General features: G+C 34.0%; 2 protein-coding genes across 4 annotated transcripts; one reads left to right on the top strand and one right to left on the bottom strand.

Moving 5' to 3' along the window:
* Positions 1-6,305: 6,305 nt before the first annotated feature.
* LOC127810855 (uncharacterized) lies at positions 6,306-20,107 on the top strand. Of its 3 annotated transcripts, none has more exons than XM_052350424.1 (4): positions 6,306-6,616; positions 9,616-9,766; positions 18,557-18,972; positions 19,259-20,106. In XM_052350424.1, exons 3-4 carry the CDS (start codon positions 18,582-18,584, stop codon positions 19,765-19,767), a joined length of 900 nt encoding a protein of 299 aa, XP_052206384.1. In that variant the 5' UTR covers positions 6,306-6,616; positions 9,616-9,766; positions 18,557-18,581; the 3' UTR covers positions 19,768-20,106. The 3 variants fall into 3 exon arrangements, with proteins under 3 accessions (XP_052206384.1, XP_052206385.1, XP_052206386.1); XM_052350425.1 differs by having other exon boundaries at positions 6,306-6,643; XM_052350426.1 differs by lacking the exons at positions 6,306-6,616; positions 9,616-9,766 and having other exon boundaries at positions 18,564-18,972; positions 19,259-20,107.
* Positions 20,108-23,253: 3,146 nt separating this feature from the next.
* LOC127811058 (uncharacterized) lies at positions 23,254-24,012 on the bottom strand. The gene is made up of 2 exons (XM_052350774.1): positions 23,850-24,012; positions 23,254-23,540 (listed from the first exon to the last, which is right to left on the bottom strand). The coding sequence occupies exons 1-2, from the start codon at positions 24,010-24,012 to the stop codon at positions 23,254-23,256; spliced, it is 450 nt and encodes a 149-aa protein (XP_052206734.1).
* Positions 24,013-24,662: the final 650 nt, after the last annotated feature.

Here is a 24,662-nt window from a genome sequence, read left to right as displayed (position 1 = left end):
TCTTCTTTTCTCTCCCCTCACCCAGTAACAACATGCAATTCACTACAAGAATTTTAGATTTTAACAACGAAAATTTTCATCGCTATTTATCGATAGAGTAAGGAGAAATTTTTTTGTAAAATTAGCAATGGATTAGCAATGCAAACTAGTGACGAAATAGTATTCCGTCGCTAAATCAATAAACAAAATTAAAAACAATTTTTTTAAAAAAAATAGCAATGAAAAATTTTTTTCGTCGCTAATTTTAGCGACAGATTGAACATTCTGTCACTAAAAAAAATATTTTTTTAATATTAAAATAAATATTAAAATTTATTTATTTATTCTTAATTTAGCGACATAAATAAATAATCCGTCGCTAAATTTAGTGATTAAAATTTATTCCATCGTTAATTTTTTAAAAAAATTTAAATTAAACATAAATTTCGTAATTAGCAACGAAATTTTTTTTTAGCTAATTACAAATTTTTTTAATTTTAATATTAGCAATTGTTGTTTTGCTTTGATATACTTATTTTTGATGATGAAAAATATATTTTATTAAATCCCTAAATCATGAATTAAGGTGGTGGTTTCAACAAAAATCAATCTCAAGTGCTTTGTTAAAATGAAAACAAAAAAGATTTATGATTTTCTATATTAGTTAGAGATTTGCAAAGTCAAGTATTTAGTCTTAAAAGAATCTCCCAAAATGATTTTCAAATTCGCTTTGAAGTCATTGGTCAACATAGAGCTAAAATTGTTCTAAGGCAAAAGACCAACTTGAACATAAATGTGTTTGATGAAAATCCAATCTTAAGTATGAAAAATCATTTATGTTAATCTCATTCTTCAGAATAAGCTTTCATATTTTGAAGCATGCATGAAAAGTTTTGGTTTGAAATTTAATCGTATGAAAAATCCTTTAGTTCATGCATCATGTCTTGAAACTCGTTTTGATAACGCTTCAATATTTTTCTAAGTCTGGAAGACTAGCACCTTATAAGGAGACATATATGAAAATATTTTCTTTTTAGAAAACTAACTCCCGGTAATTCAATAACTAACATTCATTAGTGATAAAATGATTTTTAACGAATTTTTCAAGAAATGAAAAGTGTATATCTTGGAGGTGGTAAAATCGCAAAATCCTAAATTCTTACTAAAACCCAAATTCTACTTTTTTATTCTTATGGATTTTGATTTTTTTGATATTTTTATTGAATCCAAATGAGGGGTACTTTCTTATTTACATTTATGTATTAAAGTAAATGGAAGGTAAAATATAAATTAAACAAAATGAGGACATTCTGTTGAAAATCTTTCTCATCTGTCGACTGTGGGCTTCAATCTGTTGATTATGCCTAAGAATAGTCGACTATGCTGTTAAGGATAGTCGACTATGCAAAAGGATAGTCGACTATGCTGTTTTTGATCTGTTGACTATTTATGGCATCTGTCGACTATTTTTGAATCTGCCGACTATCATATAAGGATAGTCGACTATGGCTTTTCATCTGTCGACTATTTTTGTTCATAAAATTCAAAATTTTCTTCACAATTTTTTAATAGTCGACTGTGCATATGTATCTGTCGACTATAGGATTTTTTTGTTAGAAATAGTTGACTATCACTTTCTGTCTGTCGACTATGTTTGGTTTTTACTTGAAGAAATAGTCGACTAACCTATTTTCTCTATCGACTATGTGTTTCGCAGAAAGCTTCCGACGGCTACTTTTACAAATCCCAACGGCTCCAAACGGCTATATTTCTCTTCAACTTTGTGGGACACTTATATATACATGTCATGGATGATCAAGAGAAGGCTAATGGACGAAAACGAGATGATCTAAATATTACAAATAATTTTATTCGTGCTTACAATGTTCTCTGTGCTTTCATTGTTATATTTTTCTATGCAAGGCTTTGTTCTATCATTGTAAATCTATTCTTAAACCTAGTTTTCATTGTGAGAAAACTTGTAACTAAGAGTGTTAACTCTTAGTTTCTCTCTTTCATTTGTATCGTTGTTATTTTCCTAGCTTGTGTAGCTAAAGGGCCCATTTGAGTGGGAGGTTGTAATTCCTAGTCTCGGACTAGAGGACCTACTCGGGTTGAGTAGGGGGTTGATAGTGGATGGTTTGAAAAATCCTTGGTGAGGAGTTAAGGTAGTGGATTAGGTTTGGGTTAAGCTGAACCACTATAAATCTTTGTGTTCTCTCTTGCTTATGTTTCTTTTTATTTGTTTATCACTGCTAGCATTTCATTATCCTCACTTGCATTAAGTTTTTATTTTCAATCAAAAGGATTTCAAAGTTCTATCAATTAAGTTTTTAAAATAACCAATTCACCCCTCTCTTGATGTGTACTATAGAACCTACTGTTCTAACAGCAATGAAAATATATTCTGTCATTAAATTTAGTGACGAAATATATTTTCGTCTCTAAAATTAAAAATAAATAAATTAATTTAAATATTTATTTAAATAACAAAAATTAAAAATTAATTTTAGCGATGAAATATTCAATCCGTTGTTGAATTTAATTTTTTTATTTTTTAGTTAATTAATTTATAAATATTTAAATTTGAGCTGAATATTTAAATATATAAATATTTAAATTTTATAAAAATTAAATATATTAATGTATAAATATAAAAAAAAATTAAAATAAATTTAAAATTACATATTCATTTAAACATGAGATGAATATAAAAAATTTAATTTGTAAAATTTTAATTTAAATAAATATATTAAATTTAAAAAAATAATATTTTTAAATTTTAAATATATCAATTAATATATTTTATGTGCATAAAATAAAAAATATATTAAATGTATAATAATTAACTATTGATAATATTTATTGTAATACTTCATGTTCGTATAAGGTTGCCACATAATTTTAATAGGTTTAGAATACCGAAAAATTAATTTGATAGCAGTTATAAGTACCGAATCGACTGCAGGGAATGCCTCGGAGTGAAATTGTCTAAGGAAAATGATATGGTCTCGATATGAGTTCCAAGTTAAGATTTATGGTGGCAAAAGAAATAAAATTTGGAATAGTTTTCGGTACAACTAAAATACAGCTATTATTTTGACTGCAAAATCGAATTGTCGTAGAAAACTCCCGAAAAATTAATGGAACCCTAGGGGGCTCCGGTTTTGCGTAATGAGCAACCCTTCAGTAGTCTCGGGATGAAACGATAGCCCGGTTAAGACACTAGGGCAAAATCGTCATTATCGAGTAACTTTGAAGTTATTAATTTTTCGTTTTCGGTATTAAAATGCAAATTAATTCAGTATTTAGGGGTATAATTATAATTACAAAATTATCCAAGTAAAATAAAAAATAAGAAATGGAATTTAAATGTATAATATAATATATAATTATATAATTATATATATATAATTGTACGTGTGTGCGTGTGAGTGATGGCAGTTATGCCATAGCCTGCAATTCCTAATCACCATTCCCTGCAAGCTCATTCCATGCCACAACCATGCTTTTCCATTCGAGATTTGCGCAAAATAGAAAGATTGTGGCAGCGTGAATTCTATAAAAGGTAGCACATGAAGATTTGGAGCAATTAATGTGGAGTAGTGGCCAAGGCAGGGAGTTCTATAAATTGGGATACGATTGGCCGTGTGAGAAGCATCAAGAGGAGAGTCAGAGAGAGAGAGTGGGAGCCGATGATGGAGGTCGAAGGCAACCGCGAGGGTGGCCAAGGGCCGCAACAGCTTGCGGCAACCATGGCCGCAAGCTTCCAATAGTTGGGCGGCCATGGCCGCAACCAGCAAGGAGCTACCAGCCACGGCCAGCGGCTCGTGGGGTGCCAAGGTGAGTGGCGGTGAGGGCAGCAAGGTTGATAGAGGCCGGAACAGGCGATGACGAGGCTGGGATTGTAGCGGCGCAGCGGCTGGGCGGGGTTGGTTCGTGCGCACAGAGGCTGTGCGAAGAAGAAGAACAGAGGAAGGAAGAGAAGAAGAAGAAGAAGAGAAAAAGAAGAAAGAAATAAAGAAAGGAAAAAGAAAGAAAGAAAGAATGGGAGAAAAGGAGTTGCAGGCGCTGGAAGAGAAGCCGGAGGAAGAAGATGAAGTAGAAGAAAAAAGAAAAAAAAGGAAAATGATGGTAAAAATTCTAGAAAATGTCGAAAAAATAGGAAATTATGTTTCGATGATATTTCGGAGATTTTGGTGAGAAAAACAGCTCGGGCACGCGTTTCGGGAATATGGCACGCATACCGAGGAAGTCGGAGATGCTAAATCAAGGTGAGTAAAATTCCCTAAAAATTTCCGAAATTCAAGAATATCATTTTATGAATTTTTGTAGAGAAATATTTGAGAAAATAGTTTCGAAATATTTAGTTTGGATTTATTGAGGGAAATTAGGAAGAAATAGAAGGAAAATTTAAGGAAATGTCAGAAATTATGGAAAAAATGGGTTTTAATACTTATTTAAATAATTATGGTGATTATGATACTTTGAGGTTGAAGTTGAAGAGACTCGTGCAAATTTTGAGGTTGGCACGCAAATCGAGGCAAGGCACAAATATCGAGGTAGCCCAATAAGCTTGAAAATGTGAGTGGTATTTTCTCGAAAATGTTTTCATTATATTGACATGCCCTGATATGTATCCATTACGTAGACTGCATACATGACTATGAAATGTATAAATACACGTTGATATCATCGATCACACGCATATGAGGCCGTAGGGAATACGAACTGGCATCGCTGCCTTACCAAGGGTGCACCCATACACTCATGAGGGGTGCTAAAATGGTAGATAGCATGAGGGGTGCAGTTGACACCTACGATGAAAGACACTGCATACACTCATGACATAACATTATGTACCCTTACTTAGATGGTTCATCATCTAACTTGGGTTCGCCCCTGGAACATTCAACGTTCCAGTCGAGACTTGTAGAGATGATTTCGAGATTGGTGATGTGTAGTGACGCGAAACGTCAAAAAGCGAGTAAATGTACCATGTTATGTTGTAATATGAGTACTTTAAGAATTATGTACATTATATTTATCGTCAGACGCTTATAAATTAACTTTGTAATGAATGTCATGTCCAGTTATTATATGCATTACCATGAGCAGGTTTGATTCAGCTTCCGTTTTATATTTATTTTCTAGTGTAGATATCTCGCACTAGATAAGGTCTTAGGGAATTTCGGGATAATGTAATGATAAAAAAAAATAAAAATAGACCAAATTTCCCAGGCATAACACGCCTTGAAGAAGTGGGCTGTTACATTTATTAAATGTATACAAAATGTAAACAAACACTACATTTAAAAAATAAATAAAAACTTTAGAAACCATAATATTGTTAAAATTTTTATTATTTTAAATTTTAAAAATCACAAAAATGAAACAATATCGAGAGATTGTATTATATAAAAAGGAGTTTAGGTCTTACCTTGTCAATCTATTTTTCTCTATAAATAAGAGAATTTTCTGCTAAATTAAGATGTACTCACAATTTGAATAAAACTATAATTTCATTTTGAACATAAAACTGACTTATATATCAGAAGATTTGCAAGTGATTTCATTCGCTTCCAAAACTTGTTTTTCTCTTGCCAAACCTCTCGGAGACACCAAGAGACACTTGTCTTGCATTTTGATCAAAACATTCTCCCATATAAAAAAATATTATTATATATTGACGATAATTGTGCAAATTAAGCATATAATAATAGTTTTTAAAACTTAACTCGAACATTCAAATTTTATTAGAAAGAAATTAATTTTTTAAATAAATTCATGAAGTGTCTCTTTATTTTTTATAGAAATATTATCAAAACCATTTTTAAACTCTCTAAATGTTCATTTTCGTGCGTCAAACTCTTCATTATTTTGTTGATCATCGTTTGATTTCTTTGTATGATAATCGTATATCGTTACTTTGATTGTTCACAAGTTTTGTCTTATTATTTTTTTTGAGACTCGAGATCTACCTTGACAATTTGTATATATTTTATAGTATTCGTTTAATGTAATTTTTATTTATAGAAAAAAATTAATTATTTGAGATAACAAATTAATCATAAATAATTTAATATATCAAAATAATTTATTATATTTATTTAATTTATAATATAATTAATTTTTTAAATAAATATTAATTTAAAATTTAATAATTTAAATTATTTTATCAGTTATCATAATTTTAAATTATATTATTTTTATTTATTAATTAATTATTAATATATATTTTTATAAATTATATATTTTTTAATTTAATTATTAAATAAAAATAAGAAAGAGGCGGGGAGATTCCCGCCTCAAATCCCCAAATCAGTGGCTGCAAACCCTTCTTCCTCTCTGGCTCTCTTTTTCTGTCTCGCCCTCGCTCTCTCTCGCCCTCGCTTTCGCTGCCTCGCCCTTGCCCTCGCGGTTGCGGCTCGCTGCTGCCATCGCCCTAGCCCTCGCGGTCGCGGCTCGCCGTCGCCCTAGCCCTAGCCCTTGCCCACGCTCGCGGCTGGCTGCCTCGCCCTCGCCCCTGGCTTGCTCGCTCTCTCGCTCTCGCTTGCTCGCTCGCTCGCTCGCAGCTCGCCCGCTCGCTCGCTCGCAGCTCGCCCGCTCGCTCGCTCGCAGCTCGCCCGCTCGCTCGGTCAGTAGCTGGGGAGAATTTTTTTTGGTATTTGTTTGACTTTTTATTTCTGAAGTTTGTTTTTGAAGCCGCTCATATGTGTTAAATTTAGTAAGTTTTAGTAACTTTGCAGTGTCTTCAGTATTTTTTCCAGGTTCATTCCTTTCTGTTTAATTCTTTTTATGTTCCTTTCCTATATCTTGTTATTTTTTGCGTTGTTTTGTTTGTTTTCCCTTTGCTACTGATATGCTTTGCTTGCAACCTAGATTAGTCTTTTATTCCGTATGTGGATTTGCATAGCTGACATGTGTAATTTGGAGCCTTTTATTTGTCTATGGTGTGAGCCGCCTCTTAGCCTTTCAAGTTTTAACTATGATCTATATTTTCATATATATGCACAAGATCTTTTAACCGGTAAACGAAAAAGGTATATATTGGCAATTGTTGGTATCAGATAATTGCAACTGGAATTAGCTTCATCAATAATAAAATACTTGAACTTGGATGTGTGTAAGACCAAAATATCAGATGAATATAAGTCCTTTTCATTGTTAGAATGTTGCCTTGGGTTTCGTGACAACAAAGTCCTTTTTATTGTTATTTTTAGTATTAAAATATGGATTACAAAGTTGAAAACATTAGTTTATAACGGGATACAACAATGTTCTTAATCCAACAAAGTCCTTGTATGAATGCTTGTTGATGCTTTGATGTTATTGGTCCCATGGGAACAATTTGGAGGGTGTTTGATGGGCATTATTTTTTGTGAGACTAATAAAAATATCGTTTTTTGTTTGTTCTCATGTCTCAAAGATTGCACTAAGCTCTGATATGAACAATGTGTTTGTTCATATCAGATAATGCTGAATGTTTATGTAAAGAGTATACCTTAGCTATACTCTTATCTTTGATTTGTATTTCAACATTTTCTTTATATATGAAGGTGTCCATTTCCTTGTCATCTTGAATGTGGTTGCACTGGACATTTTTCCTTTGAATGTTGTCTTTTTCAATTCTGCACCTATGAAACTTTGGATGGGCATTTTGGCACCCAATTTCTTGTTGGATCCTTAGGGTTAGTAGTACAATGATACAATCATTAGAAAGTATTACCCCATATTATCTTTAAGTCCACATGAAAGTTTCTCCTTTTAAGAAGCAAAATTGTATACATTGTGGCCTTATTAATAACAAGGACATAAAAAGTATAACACAGTATTTTCAAGATATGTCCTTTTTGTTTCTGTTTCCCTTTTTGATTTTTACAGGCTTGAAAATGATTTGACCAATATGAAATTCTTTTCTTGCAAGAGTACCTTTGATAATGAGTGCAATTATTTTCAAAGACATTTGTAACTTTAAGGAAATGTTTTCAATGTATAGCTCACAGAAAGCCCTTTTACAGTCTTTTCACATGTAAAATCATCATGAGTTTTAATATCATCTTTTAAAATCATCATATATATAGCTGTATATGTATAACTGGATTGTGTGAGTATTTTTTGCTTGTGTGAGCATTTTTTGCCTTGGAAATGAATTTATGGTTTGAGTTTGCCTATTTTCTCCTTGTACTTGTGCCAGTGTTGTTGCACAATTTCGATAGGATTATGCTATCTCCTCACTTCGCGACCATAACTCCTTTAGTTTTGGTCCTTTTAAAGCTTTTCATTTTACTCTTATGGAATAGTTTTTGTCATGTTTTGAATTGTAGCGTTCATCTCATTTCACATTAGGTTTGTCTTACCTTCTACTATTTAATCTCTTTTCTCATGCACTTTTTTTTTTTTTTTTTGAGAATAACTTATTTTTTAACTTTAAATGCTACTGTTTGATAATTAGGTTAATTTAATAATTAATTATATTTTAAAAAATAAATATATTTATTTTAGTGATGTCATTTCCAAAAAATATAATTTTTAAATTCGGCAAAATAATTTTTTAATTAATTCATTTATTTTTTAATAAAATAATTTTTTAATATGTTTTAGCGACATAAATTTTCCTTCACTAATTTTTTTAATTAATTAATTATTTATTATTTTTTTAATTTGCTAAAATAATTTTTATTTTTAAAATTATTTATTTTTTTATATTTTAAATATATTTTAGCGATGAAAAATTCCGTCGCTAAATTTTTTAAAAATTACAATATTAGTGATGGAATAAATTTCTGTCGCTAAATTTAAAAAATTACACTTAGCGACAGAAATATTTCTGTCGCTAATCCGTCGCTAAATTGGTGACGGATCCGTTGCAAAAAAAAATTAGCGACAACGATTTTAGCAACGGAAAGGGTCCGTCGCTAATCCTTTAGTGATGGATTTTTGGCTTTAGCGACAAAATATTTTCGTCGCTAAAACCCAAACTTCTTGTAGTGAACATGGTTGTCATCTTTCTTCTCTCCCCTCTTTCCGTGGCCACCTCCAGCAATCGTTCGTTGCTGCCTTTGTCTCGTCGTCTTGCGCTACCTCACCCATACATCCTTAGCGACGATTGACTCGCGAGACCACGAGAGGCGAGGCGACGAGGCAAAGGTGGTGACAGGATGGCGGTGACTGGCAATTGCTAGAGGTAGCCATGTGAAGGGGGGAGAGAATAGAGAAGAGGCGGGCATGGTATCGTTGGGTGAAGGGAAGTAAATTTGCAGAGAAGAAATGGGTATTTTTGTCATTTTGACGTGTGTACCCAAGGAATACAATTAGCATGGTTCAAAAATTATTACCTCCATTAAATGACGCTAAAAACATTTAAATGCATTTTTATTTAAAGAAATTTAACCTATGAGTAAATACAAGAGAAAAAAGTAGAGAGAAAAAAAATGAAGGTGAAATAAATAAATTAAATGATTTTATTTATTTATTTACTGAACATGTTGAGTATCATTATTAGATAATGGGACAAGGAATTAAATTCAATGAATAGATAATGAATTTTTTTATTTAATTACATATAATTTTAAATATCTAAAAATTAAAAAAAGAACCGAATTTGACAAGCTAGATTTGACCCGTTTTTTGCAGGATCCGACCCAAATAGCTCACTTAATTCACCTGCACGTATCTCTCTCTCAATATCTCAAAAAGCTCTCAACTTCCGACGAACAGACAGTGTTCGGCCGTTTTTCGACAAGTCAATAGCGACGGTTGCAATGGGGTCTTGCGCCCCTCCCTGGTAAGATCTTTAGTTCCCTTCTTTCTTTAACGTTTCTGGTCTATATATATACACATGCTATGTATATACATGAGCTAGGTTTAAATATCTAACTTCTTTAAGCTTAGATCTATTAAGATTGGATCGTTAGATCTTTTTGATTTTCGAATATGCGGGTCGTAGAGCTAAGGGGAGTTTGGTGGTCGGTTCCGATCATCGAAATCCGCCGTGGCTGGTGACGCTATTCTGGAAACGCTAGTTTTCACTAAGAAAATTAAATTTTAGATCCGCTGCAATGTAGCCATTAGATCATTCTTATTTTTCAATATATGAATCATCGCAGTTAGGGGAATCTGATTACCAGTCTTGATCATGGGAATCGGCGGTGGCCAACAACAACTTTTAGGCGGAAAATTAATTTTCAGATTTATAGAAATCTGACCGTTGAATTGTTTTCAATTTTAGATATGCTAATAAGCATGATCGGGAAAATTTGGTGATCGGGTTCGATCGCCTGAATAACATGCTGGCTGTTGACGACCGGCCGCGGGCAGCGAGCGAATCCTCACTTTAATTGTCTAGCTGCCTGCGATACAATGCACAGCCATGTTCTTAATTAGTTTGTTAATTAATAATTAGAGATAATAATATTTTCTGAGTATCTGTGAAGAGTTGAAGGTCAAAGAGATTTGCCCACAGATCTGAAACTTTGAAGGCATAATACATTTGATGTAACTCAACAATTAAAAATATGATGTTTAATTTTTGATGCATCAAATGTTAAGATTTTATATATCAACTAATAAAAATGGTTACTTTTAAGTTTTTATCATGATAGAACGTTAGAGCATGTATGAATTTGTATATTTTTGCGAGTGACGCCATATGGGTGACTAGCTAACAGTATTTAAATAGATTGACTGGTTTGTTGTGTTCTCTCAACAATTAAAAAATATGATATTTGATCTCTTATGTACAAAAATGTCAAGATTCTTTATCTCAACTATTAAATATTATTGCTTTAATTCCTTACTCTGATCGAGAGTAAACAAAGTTGTTATTTATGTTATGTAGAAGATATATACACATAGAAAAAAAATAGTGTTATGTCATAAAAAAGTCATGTTAGTGAGACACATCAGATTAAAATTTATTTTGATGGGCAAAAGACCAAATTACCCATAGCTTAAAAAAACTCTAAATCCCAAACATCTAAATCTCTAAATCACTAATCCAAAAACCGCTATGTTCTTCTATTTTCAATCACAAAATATAATAGAACTAATCTCCATCTTTTCTCTTTGTTGAATTCGGTTTCATTGTTTTCTCAGTCTCTTGTTTATATCCTCTTTTATATTTCAAAGTAAGGACTTAAAGCAACAATTTTTAATAGTTTAGATATGGAATCTTGATATTTTTGTATATTACGGATCAAACGCCATATTTTTTAATTGTTGAGAGAACACAACAAACTAGTCAGTCTATTCAAATATTGTTAACTGCTCATTCACGTGGCATGTCAGTTATGGAAATAGGCGCGTTCATGCTAATGTTTCGTTACAATAAGGATTTAAAGCAACAATTTTTAATAGTTGAGATATTGAATCTTAACATTTTGTACATCAGGGACTAAATACTATAGTTTTTAATTGTTGGGTGGATCTCATATGTATTAAGCCAACTTTGAATACAAAATTAAAAGAGCTCGGCATGTTCACAAGTGACTTGAAGGCATTAATTAAAATGTAATAAATGAATTATTTTAAATTTAAAATAACTTTATTATTTAATAAAATATAAAAATACAATCACTAACTTATAAAAATATTTAAAAATTTAAACTAAAATGTAATAAATACATGTTCTCTAAGATAAAATGCAATAATTTTTAGGGATTGTCTTAATGATCAAATTAATAATATTTATATAATTTTTATTGATGGTCATTGTTGTCATGAACCTAGGGTTCATGACGGGCTGAAATTGGCATTCGGAGGGATCCAAGAGGCTTAAGATTAGGGACATAAAGTTTAGAGGGATATTTGGACAGAAATGGGGAAGGATGTAGAGAGAAATGAGGGAGAGACAAAAGAATAAAAGAGAGAGGAAGAAGAACGAGAGAAGAAGAATGGTAGAGAGAATAAATTAGAATTTCAATTCCATAATTTTTAGCATGCCCCAACAAACCAATAGCAGTTTACAAGCTCAATAGCGGTCTAGCACATGCACACCATGTGTTTCTAAAGTATCTCCTAACTATTATTATAATACTATTACTATATTGCCCTTTAATTACTACTTGGGTCATAACAATTCTCCCCTCCTTGAGAGAGTTCTTGTTCCCAAGAACTTACAACAATTTAGCCATTGCTCCTCAACCAATACCAACTCTCTCTAGCTTGGTTGTTCTTTCTTTTATCATTCCCTTTCTAGGCCGTTTTTTCTTTGTTCTTGGATACTCCTCAGCTGAAACAAAAATGATAATTAGTGCAATCAAAGCTGCATCTTCCTCCAAGGAGCAGCATACCATTTCCCGTGGGTTGGTGATAGCTACCAAATTAAGATAGCTTGTACCCATAGATTGAGGATTCAAAATGATGCCAAATCCAGTCAATATATTCTCATCTAGTGCTTCCATTGAATTTAGCTACTTCTGGTCACAAGCAATAGCTAAAACTTGTAGTTCTCCAGCCTTTAATTGATGTTGCTCCTCAACCTCAAAATTTACAGCAACATTGTGGCACATTTTAGGATCAGTTCTACACACCTTCACAACATTGGAAGATATTTCAGCTACAAGTAGGCCATCTTCATAGCAGTTCTCATCATCAATCTGATTTGTAGATTGATTCTCAACACAATTTTTAGCTTCATTCTCTTGCAAAATTTGGCCTAAATTGATGTCTTTATAACCTCTCTTTGCTTCTTCAGAATTATTAGTTACCCTTGACAAGTTTTCTTCAGTTCTAGCCAATGGTTCTTTAGTCCCAACATGATTTATCGCTTGTTTAATAACTGAATTTTCATCTATCTGAGGAGACAAATTTCCAACACTCAGCTTGGTAGCTTGCAGATCTCCATTATCAACTGATCTAGGCTTCCCATCTGGTTTAAAATCATCTGACAACTCATCATTTTGGTTGGATGGGGCATAATTTTCATTGCGGTGTTCACCACACTCCTGGTTCCACCTTTCCTTCATTTCTGATTCATGCTTCAACTCTTCCATAAAATGATCAATGCTCCTTGCTTCCTTGTTTGCTCTTTCTTTTAACTTCTCCTCCTGCTGCTCCATTTTTAGGAATTCCTCTTTGTTAAAACTTCCGTGATAATCATTAAAGTATTTCGTTAGAAAGTTGTAATGATACTTCTTAATCTGTATCATTGTAAACTCCTGTAGCTTCTCGCGGAACATTCGACTGAATTCCTTACACTCTTCATATGTTACACTTCTTGTTTCCTTGTCAACTTGGCTGATCCCCTTCTTCTGTTCCTTGTTGCTGCCAATTGAAAATGCAGCCTTCTTTGGCTGCCATTGAGGTTCCATTCCAACTGAAAAGGAAGCTTTCTTCTGCTGCAATTGAAGGCTCATCTGCTCCATGTATGCACTGCTTCCCCTAGCTTCACGAGTAGGACAACTTGAAGGCCAATAAACAGGAGCTTTGTACATCCTAAATCCCTCACTTCTCTTCCGTATGTACCTCTCAATAGTCACCCTGAAGCTGATCCAAGAAGTGTCAAATTTCAGGCGTTGCTTCTCCAAATTCCAGCCTATTTTGGGAACAAAAGAAGTTGCTAGTTACAGCGACTTGATGGCCTCCTGGAGTCTCCTAAAGCATCCAATTCCCAGCCGAAAATCACAATTGGAATCTAACCATGAGAATCAATGGCCGTCTTCCTCTTAGTAGTCGCCTCCAAATCACCAACGAAAATCACTGCTCGCTGTTAGTCGTTACTAAGGAATTCCACCAAGGATCAGTTGGAACAACCTACCTTGCTCGTTGCTTCAGTCGCTGGTTATGGGGTCGGTTCTCTCTGAGTTGATTCTTCGATAATGGTCGGAATCCCCTTTTGATCAAGGTGGGCAGCTCGCTTCACCCGAACGGTCAGAATTGCTTCTCGACCCAAAAAATTACAGCATCACCGTGCCTTTCGATCTAGCGACCACACCCACAGAATTTCGAACGGAATTCCTGATTAAAACTGCCACAACCACACTTATAGGAAGCTTACCGGTCTGGGTCATAATGGTCTAGGCCGTCCGCTTCACCTTCGATGGACTTACGCTTGCCTTGGACGGTCGCAACCCACAACCAATCACGAATGCTCCTTAGTTCGTGTCCCACCAACTCAGCGACCCAGATCTAGTCGCTCCAGTTCGTGAATCCTCGTCTTCAAGTTTGGTCCAGATTACTGGAGTCTTGGCCACGATCCAATCCTCCTACTTCTCCTTCGTGTCTTCATTGGAAGTTGCTGCTTCTTGAATCGCCTTCAAGCGACGAACTAGGATTGTCGAAGTTTTGCCAAACTGGCTTTGATCACCATCGTAGTTCGTGCTCGCCTCACCCAGATCGCCTTCAAAGCCTTCTCAATCTGAGCTTGATTAAATCAAACAGAAGGAGTCGATGGCCCTGAATTTGCTCTCCCAGGTATATCTGAAAATTTGATAACTGTGATGGGTTCCAGAAGTCACCCAGATTTGCTTCTCACCGTCTGGGTTGGACTTGCAAGTTTCAATCAACTGGAATCAAATTCACAGCTAAGGATCGACTGCTTTGATATCATTTGTCATGAACCTAGGGTTCATGACGGGCTAAAATTGGCATTCGGAGGGATCCAAGAGGCTTAGGATTAGGGACAGAGAGTTTAGAGGGATATTTGGATAGAAATGGGGAATGATGTAGAGAGAAATGAGGGAGAGATAGAAGAACAGAAGAAAGAGGAAAAAGAACGAGAGAGGAAGAATGGTAGAGAGAAGAAATTAGAATTTCAATTCCATAATTTTTCAGCGTGCCCCAACAAACCAATAGCAATAGCCTTATATAGACATTACAAGCTCAATAGCGGCCTAGCACATGCACCCCATGTGCTTCTAAAATATCTCCTAACTATTATTATAATACTATTGCTATATTGCCCTTTAATTACTAGTTGGGTCATGATAATTGTAACATTGGGTATAATTTTTAATGTATTAGATTTATTAATTTTAAATGTCAAAATTGTAATATTTATAGTTATATAGATATGTTTTGTAGTAAAAATTAAATTTGACATAATTGCAAGAACTATCTCTCACATTTTGAAAATAACAATAACCTTTCCTATTGTTAAACATAGAATAAAATAACTGCCATTTTACTCTTCATTTTCTCTCCCATCTTCTTTAATTAAAAAAAAAAATAGTGGTCGGTGATGGTCAACGATTGGCAACCATTGTTAGAGAAAGAAAATGAACCTAGATAGGTTTGTCGTTAGTGTTTACAATGAACCTATTTGGCCTTTGTTAAGGCTGAATGAGCAAATGAGTTGGGCCCATGGGAGTGAGTTGAGACGAGCTATGGGGCTAGAAATATTGGGCTTAATCTGACCCTCTATAAAAGGTCAAGTTGGGTCTGGCTTGTCAGGTCAGGTCAGGCAACTTTGACATTTGAGTAGAGAATAATATGCGTCAATACTGCTATCAGTAGCCTTAGGCTGCTATATGCCATTATGTACTATTGTTATTGCTATTATGGCATTTTATGTAGAAGATATGCGGAATGGTTCTACTGGCTGTTCCCACATTTGTTGCATTCATGCTTTCTATTTTGATTGTTGGTTATATAAAATGGTTTTTAAATAACAAAATGCATAGGGTGTGTCAAGTTCCCTAATGAATGGGCTCATACACACTTGAAATGGTACTATACAACCCTTGTGTACTTGCTTTTTTTGTAGCATGTTTTTCACATTTGTGCTATTGTTACTTGTCTTATTATTACAATACATAGTATTATATCAATACCTGTTCTCTCCTTGATGCATGCTTTACTGCATTCTCTACTAGTCGATATAATATACTTTATATTCAATAGTTTACAAGACTCAACTCTTATTGTTTAACGTTTTTGAGGGAGATTTGATATTTTAGTATAACATACCTTATATTTTCTAGTCCTAGGGTGGAGTCCTCTTCGACGTCTTCGTCTTGGGATTAGTGCTAGTCACAGGCCCCCAAAACTTGAGTTGACAACTGATCGTCTTGATTTGCTTGCTTTGAGGTAACATACGTCAAGGTTAGCACATCGATTAGGCTTACTTAAGCCACAATCATCACAATATAGGCACTATATCTTCAGTAAGCTCATAATGACCCAACTAAGCATATGTATCAACATATCATCACACAGGGGCTCCAAATCATCTAAATAAACCATTTTTAATCCAAACATCTAGGCTTTATTAACCAAAACAACCCCTCACTCTTGTTTTCCCTATAGTCGAGAGGTTTATATCTTAAAACCCATTATTTGGTTCATATTTGCACACATTCACACATGCAATGCCATACACACTCTAAGGACTTCTTAGCATTATTTGTAGCCTTAAACCTGAAATCAAGAGAGATTATACCTTCAAAGATTAGCCCTTAGCAATTGGGTAACCTTGGCTGAGAGCCTCTATTGCTTCTGATATGATTTTGCTTCTTTCCTTGCAAAAATAAACACTCACAAGTGAATATCTAGGCACTAGGGGTCATGAGTAATCTAATTATAACATGAAATCGATGATCGAAACAAGTCTTACCAACCAAAACTCACCTTAAAGCCAGTATAACTTAGCTGAATAGAATGCCTCTTCCAATTCAAATCTTGCTTCACATATGGCTCAAATGGCACTTGCAAGATCACATTAGGACACTAGGGGGTTGGTTTACATAGGTTATAAGAGTTGATCGTCGAAAGAATTAAAAATGAATCTTATCCAAGCTCCTTAGCCTCTTGGGTATACTAGTTGTGTGCCTAACCCTCTTCAAGCTTTAATCTTGCTTCACTTTTGCACCTAAGGACACATGCAAGGACATTATGTCACTCTAGGACTTTGTTTGAGCAAGACGTAGCCATTGATCAAAGAGAATTAAGAAAATGAATTCACCCAAGTTCCTCCCTTGCTCGTGAGTAGACTTGGCCCAAAGCTCTGTGGTTGCCTCTCGCTTCTTCTCTTTTCTTGTATACTTAACCTAGGTTGAAAATGGTTGAGGAGAGTTGAACCTTTGAGGTTATGGAGTGATCCTCCTATAAAATCTCAAACTTTCTTCCTTTTTTTTGTTCTTTTGGCCAAACAAGTCCAAGGATGGCCAATTTTGAGGCTAAGTCCCCCTTTATTTAGGTTTCGCTCAGACTTAGCCTTTGACTTGCCAAAAGATGCTTTTATGTAATCATGACCTTTTAATTTAAAATATTCCAAAACCTAACTTTACTAACTAGCTGCATCTTATTAATTTCTCATGCCTTTATGTAATTGTGACTTTTTAACATGCCTTGCTAAAAGTTCGATCTAAAATTAAAAACACAGTTAAAATTTTTCTTTTTTGTAATTAACCACTAAAAAAAGTAAAAACATGATTTAAATTTAGAAAGGAATTAAATTTATCTTTTAAATAAAGAAATTTATACAAATTTATTGTAAACATTTTGTTTCCTATTTTCCCCCCTCAAGGTGTGTTTGGGAGAGCGTGAAGTAATGGAATTAAATTGAATGGTGAAGGATGAAAATATATTCGCTTCCTTTAGGAGCCTTTTTAATAATGTAATAGAAATGGATTGGATGGAAACTTTTTCCATCAAATCTTTTTAAAATAAACACTTTTAATCTCTTGCAAATTAGAGGAAATTGGATGAAGAGGAGACTAAAAGTGCTTGTCCTATTAATTACTTCCTTCGAGTTATCTTATCATCCCATACAAGAAAAAAAAAAAAAAAACTTTCATCCCATTTTCTATATTTTCATCTCTCATTTATTATAATTTAATTCCTTGCTTTGGAAGTATTCGGTGTTGGATCCAGAAAGTGAGTTTGTGATTGTGATTATGGAATCTCTTAAGCTCAAATTTAGATTTGTTTGTGCCAATTTGAATGCAAAGATGGAATATAGTGGATATGTGAAGGCTTTGGTTGTTCAAAACCAAAGTATGGAGTTTAATTTGAAGTTGTCAATGCGACTTTTAAAAATTGATTGACATTATGAATACTCTAGTTTGGTTAGGATAAGGTATAGTTGATGATGATAGTGTTGTCCATTTAGTTGTGTGGAGGATTTATGATCTTTTATTTTCACTTATGGGTGATTATATTCTACATTTGTTGCTTAGTTTGATTCTTTTGGTTTATATAGATGAACTATATCTTTTGGATTGTGATTCTATCTTTGGGAGAGATTTAGTCATGGAATATAATGTATTATAATGAAAAAATGAGTTGGAACCTTTGGGGGATAAGAGGATGGAAAGTAATGGAAATTATTTTCTCCTCGTTTGGGAGAATTATGGAAATAAACGAAATGGAATGTTATTAAATAACAAACAACATTTATACCCTTACAAAAGTTGCTGCCAACTTGTTGATTGTGGTGTTTATTACTTTAGCTTTAAACTATTTATTTAATTGCATTGTTTTTTCTATTTAATTTGCATTTGCCCTTTGCAAATACTTTGAGCTTACTATACTCGTTACATTTTCATTTGTAGTGTTAGTATGATGATGGGGACCAAGAGAAATTTTTTCCACAAAGCTCTTGTATGTTATTTATCTCATCTCATCTGTTCTGCAGTTTATGAAGGGTAAAGCAAGAAAGAATGAGGAACGTGATGCTTGGTTGTTGTAAGGTATACATATCTGAGAGCCGAAACAAGGCTGCCCTCAATTCAATTGAACGAGCAGCTGTCCTATTCCCGCAAGTTGCCATTGTCAACCGTTTTGAAGATGAGGCTTACAATAGAGTTGGTTACACCCTTGTCTCCAAGTTGGCACCAAAGCCATCCTCAATTTTGTGTCCTCTGAAGAGTGTTGTGTTTGCCATGGTTAAAACTGCTTTCGATGCCATTGACTTCAACTCGCACAGTGGAAGTCATCCTCGACTTGGGGTTGTGGACCATATTTGTTTCCATCCATTAGGTTCTACTTCTTTGGACCAAATGGCAGGGATTGCGAGATCTCTAGCTGCTGATATTGGCTCAACCATGCAAGGTTTGTGTCTTTAGCATAATATAAGACATCTAGACTGGTTCTAGAAAAGGATAAAACATTTAATTTCATCGTTTTTAGCATGTTGCTCACCACAATAAATCTGTATACAAAAACATTTCTGTTCATGTTTTTCTCCAAGTAATTATATGATTAACTTCATATCTGTTCATGTTTCTGTTAGGGGAACTGCATATGGGAAGTTATACATAAAACACATATGTATGTATGTTATTTTTGAAATGCAATTTTGATTAGTTAATTTAATTGAAACATAGTTTGCTTGCAGTGCCAACATTCTTGTATGGATTTGCCCATAAAGAGGGAAGAACACTCGATTCAATCAGGCGAGAGTTGGGGTATTTTAAGCCTAATTTGGGTGGAAACCACTGGGCTGGAGGGCCTAAATCAGAGTTGTTGCCACTAAAGCCAGACGAGGGTCCATCTTATGCAGTTCAAGAAAAGGGCTTAGTAGTTATTGGAGCAACCTTGTGGGTTGATAACTATAATGTCCCGGTCTACTCTACTGACATTGCTGCAGTTGGGAGAATCGCAAGAAGGGTAAGTGGGAGAGGTAAGGGACTTCAATCTGTGCAAGCCATGGCGCTTGTTCATGACCAAGATGTAATTGAAGTAGCTTGCAACTTGTTGGATCCAAGTACAGTAGGAGGTGATTTGGTTCAACTAGAAGTCGAGAGGATTGCCAGGGAAGAAGGTTTGGTTGCAGGGAAGGGATATTATACTGATTTGTCACAAGAAAAGATAATTGAAAGTTATTTGAAGTTGGATCTTCACTAAGGATTGAAAGATTAGAGAAATTGTTGTTCCATGAATAGGCGCTCCAAGTTATTTACAGGGAATTTCACATATTGCAGTCTAAGGTACTATTTTTACATTTAATTCATTGTTTTTGTGTTGGTATGATCTTGAGAAGTTGCAATGTAGTGGGACATTTGGAAAGTGTTTGGACTATGTTATAATATATGGTCATTCATCTTGCATAATTTGTAGATGAAATAATCTACAAATTCATTGCTTTTTCATAGTCTAGATGCTATCTTATAAGAAGCCATATGTAGCAAAACAATCAAGCTATTCCTTTTTGGGCGGGCTTTAGTAGCAATGGTAAAATTGCTCATTTTTAACTAGAATTTTACATGTTCATGTTGTGAAAACTTGTATGTAAAGCAAGGACAAAGGCAGTACAAAACCAATTTTAACGAAGTGATGAACCTCATGCATGGATAGAGAGAAAACAAGAGAATTTTAACAAATTCATTCTCAATCTTAGTACAAAATGGCATAGCTTTATATATGCTTATTCACAGTAATTATTCAGTTACTTGAAGTAGTTATTTAGTTATATTATTAATAGAGGGCACTGTTATGTCGCCCACCGTCGGGCAACATAGCAGTTGCCCGACTTAGAGGGGGGGAGGGGAGGGGCGGGGGCCCCACATGCATGGGGCCCACCCCTCTCTCTAAGTCGGGCGGCAACATAACAGTCCTATTAATAGATTTTACTAACAGTTGTAATTGTAAAATAACATTTTAATTGCTACTTTCGATTACTTCCTAATTCTTGAGTCACAACATTTTCCTATCCTTCAAAATTATCTTATTCTCAAGAAAATCAAACTGAGCAACTTGAGGAAATTGAGTTAAAGAGATTTGATAGAAATTCTCAAGTATTGTTATCTAGGTGCAAATGGGTCCATAGAACGAGTAGGTGAATACGAAAAACTTGATTCCTGGATATGCTTCTTGAATTTGGCATCTTTTGTCAATTCTTGCAATTTTACCTTCTCAGCTGCTATAGCTTAACTATTGTAGGTTGCAACATCTTCACTATTAGCCTAAGTTCCTCACTAGCCCTTTATAAAACTTGAAACAAAATATGCTTTTGAAAGAGATAGGCTGGTAATGATCATTAGTGATTTAAGTTTTTCCAACTTGGTTTGATATTCCAAAATCATTCTAAGTTGTCTCAATCTATTGAATTTTTCTAGAACACCATTCATTTTTTTGTCCCCAAATTTCTCACAAAATTTTTCCATAGTCCTACTAAACACATTCTTCTCTATGTCTCGCCCAACTTTGAAACCATGCATTAGTTGCATCATTTAAGTAAACTAAAGCCAGGTTAACCTTTTGAGACTCTCCTATATTATAAAACTAAAAAAACTTTTGACATCTCCTGACCCACCATCTAAGGTTCTTGCCATTAAACATAGGAATCTCTAATTTTGACATAGGGATAACACACGGAGTATAGGAATTATTCTTTGAATTGTTCTCTATCCTTCTACCATTCATCCTAGCGGCCATAGACTCATTGTCATGCATATTTTCAACTTCTATTTTAGGAGTTCTAATTTGTCTAAGATTTAAGCCATTACCTTCCAAGATTGGATCCCATTCTCTTTGGGTTGAAAGTTCTTCAATAGGTTTAACTGTGGAATATTGAAAAATATCTGCAAGAATCCATCCAATCTCATGGCCGCTAGGGAGTTAACTTAGTTGGTTACCATCATCCAATCCATCCAATATTGAAAAATTCTTCAATTGGTTACCAGGGAGTTAACTTAGTTGACTTGCACCTCTAGTTGTTTCATTCGAGTATCGTCTGCCATAATTCCAAAACTTGTAGATGCAGGTTGTGAATAGCAATCCAAGAATGGACTACTTTGATACCAATTGTCAAGATTGTAGGTTTCAAATTTAGGGTTTCTGATACAAAAATGAATAAGAGTAGACAAACGAATTTTAATGAAAGAAATATTATTACTCACTGCTTGATATCTTCACTTACAATCAGAAGCTATCTCTATATAGAGCTGATAACAAATTCTTGCATAAAATTAGGAATACAAACCCACTAATATATAGAAATATTAACTAAAGACTCAGTCTTCAACAAACTCCACTATCAAACAATTGCTAATGATTAGGACCATGACTAACAAACCCTGTAGACTAGGACAAACATAAACAAATTATCTCTAGCATTCCCTCCCTTAAACTGAACATCTGCAGACTTTTAGTTTAGCTATGATGCAGAACCCTTCCTCAAATTTGATCTTCCATAGTGCAAACTCCAAGTAATCTCTGTAGCTTTAGAAAATTATCCAATTTGAGGGGTTTTGTCAAAATATCAGCCACTTGATCTTCGCTTCTACGTAAAACTAGATCAATAACTCCATCTTTTGAGAGGTCTCTTTAAGAAATGATACTTGACATCAATGTGCTTGCTTCTTCCATGTAGAACATGATTCTTTGAGAGTTTAATTGTTGAACTGTTGTCACAATAAACTAAAGTGGGTTCTTGTTGCTTGAAGTGCATCTCCTCAAGAATTTTCCTCAACCAAATAGCTTGGCAAGCACATGCAGTTGTAGCTATGAACCCAGCTTCAATTATTGATAAAGTAACAATCGGTTGCTTCTTTAAACAGCATGAAACAACTGCTAAACCCATCATGAATATATAACCAGACAGTGCCGTACTTGAGATTTGGGGGCCCTGAGGCGAAATGCAAAAATGGGCCCCCAAATCGTAGAGTACATTTAAATTTTATTTTTTTATAATAAAATATAAAATAAATAAATAAATATTTACACCATATCAAAGGATAAAATTGAAATTTTTCTAAATTATTAATTAAAAACTACTCTTCTTGTAGTTTTGGAGGCAGAAATATCAATCAAGTTTACATAATCAAGTTGTTCGAGCATTTTTTTCTCAATAGACAACATAGCCAATCCATTCAATCTATCTTGTGACATAGTTGAGTGGAGATAAGTCTTGATCAACTTCAATTTGGAGAAACTTCTTTTTGCAAATGCAACTGTAATTGGTATAGTTAACAAAATTCTGTAGGCTACACAAGCATTTGGAAAATATCCATCCATTCTCTTCAAATAGTTCACCACATCAATTGTTTTTTTTGTTTCTTTAGGTAAAGAGTATTTCAAGATTGTCAACTCCAAAAACAAATCATCTCCATCAATATCAGAATGACCATTATGTGTTAAGGATTTTTCAAGATTCTTACAAGACCCCAATAAAGTAGCATCATCAACACACTTCAACCTCTCCAAATTAAACAGAAATCCAAATATTTCCTCATATTTTTTAAATTGTTTAAATCTAGTTTGAAATGAAGAACGAGCTCGATCAATTATGAAGAGGAAATAATTTACTCTAAAAGAATCTTTTGCTGATTGTGTTATCTCATCACTGCCATCCTCATCAAACTGTTTCTTTCTTCGAATCATGCATTTTTCTCAAAATACAGCTTCAACTCCCATTTCATTTGCTATTTTTTTCGCTTCAACCATGGCCTTATCAAACCCAGATTCTCTATAGTCATCAAGAAACAAAAGAAGTCCTTCTAAAAGACTAATAGCAACATCAATATCCATATTTTCAGCTTGAAGAAATTTACTTACAGTGTTGATTGCATGCAATAACTTGTACCAAATTACCATGCCAAGCAAGAACTCAAAATTCTGAAGTTCATATGCTGCTAAGGACTCAGCTTCGCTCTTTGTTTTAGGATCTTTACTAGTATCTACCAAATCAAATAAAGCATCTATTATTTGTACAGTTTGCTCTTTTATAAGCCTAACACTTTCAACATGACTTTTCCAACGTGTTTGTGACAATGGCTAAAGTGTAAGACCTTTCACATGATCTTTGAAAATTTTCCATCGCTTGGTAGATGAAGAAAACAATGTATAGATGCGTTGTATCACTCCAAAAAATGACATAGCTTTAGGACAACAATTTGCCATATCACATAAAGTCAAATTAAGACTATGACAACCACATGGAGTATAAAAAGCCCTCAGATTTATTTCAAGTAATCTTGTCTGTACACCTTTATGCTTCCCTTTCATATTAGACCCATTGTCATACCCCCGACCTCTTATATCATCAATGTCCAGCTCAAGATTGGTCAACATGTTTTTAAGCTTAGTAAAAAGTCCAAGCCTTGATGTATCATCAACCTTCAAAAATTCTACCCAATATTCTTCTACCATTACAGAGTTTGCTGAATAATCCACACATCGTATTACAAGAGACATTTGCTCCTCATGACTAGCATCTGGCGTACAATCTAATATGACCGAAAAATATTTTGCTTGTTTAACTTTTCTAATAATTGAAATTTTTACCTCATTTGCCATCATTTGTATTAATTCATTTTGAATTTTAGGGCCCAAATATGTATAATGAGTCTCATGTGCTTGAATACGTCGAATGTGCTCTTTCATAATCGAATCAAACTCAGCAATCATTTCAATCATTTGCAAAAAAAGACCATTGTTTTCCACATAAAGCTTCTCACAATCTTTTCGAAATGCCAAGTTATTTTTTGCCAATCTTTGCACAACAGCTATTATCCTCTTCAACACTTGTCTCCAGTGTTCTCTTTCTTTATTGATTTCAATCTGCACACTTTGATCAATTGTTTTATTTTTACTCAGTCTTGTTTCTAATTCAATCCAACTAGTCATGCAATCTATATGCTCCTTACTTGCTTCATGATTTTTAAGAGCCCGACCCATATTATGCCAATCTCTGTATCCTTCATTTCCCAACGGACCAATTTTACTCATTGTTTTTTGAGTCTTGAACAACTTACAACAAAAGCAAAAAACCTTGTCCAAATGAACTGAATATACTAGCC

The sequence above is a fragment of the Diospyros lotus genome, chromosome 10 (genome assembly GCF_014633365.1).
Source record: "Diospyros lotus cultivar Yz01 chromosome 10, ASM1463336v1, whole genome shotgun sequence".
NCBI lineage: Eukaryota > Viridiplantae > Streptophyta > Magnoliopsida > Ericales > Ebenaceae > Diospyros > Diospyros lotus.
The sequence above is the reverse complement of the archived record's forward strand: the minus strand, read 5'-3'. Positions and strand labels throughout refer to the sequence as shown.

What these genes read in the sequence shown, in the direction of transcription:
- LOC127811058 (XM_052350774.1), bottom strand. Translation starts at nt 24,012, where the DNA reads ATGGTAGAAGAATATTGGGTAGAATTTTTGAAGGTTGATGATACATCA. An exon ending in TATGAAAGGGAAGCATAAAG is followed by an intron (nt 23,541 to 23,849) that starts GTGTACAGACAA and finishes TTGATTTGGTAG; the next exon opens with ATACTAGTAAAGATCCTAAA.
- LOC127810855 (XM_052350426.1), top strand. Translation starts at nt 18,582, where the DNA reads ATGAGGAACGTGATGCTTGGTTGTTGTAAGGTATACATATCTGAGAGC. An exon ending in TATTGGCTCAACCATGCAAG is followed by an intron (nt 18,973 to 19,258) that starts GTTTGTGTCTTT and finishes GTTTGCTTGCAG; the next exon opens with TGCCAACATTCTTGTATGGA.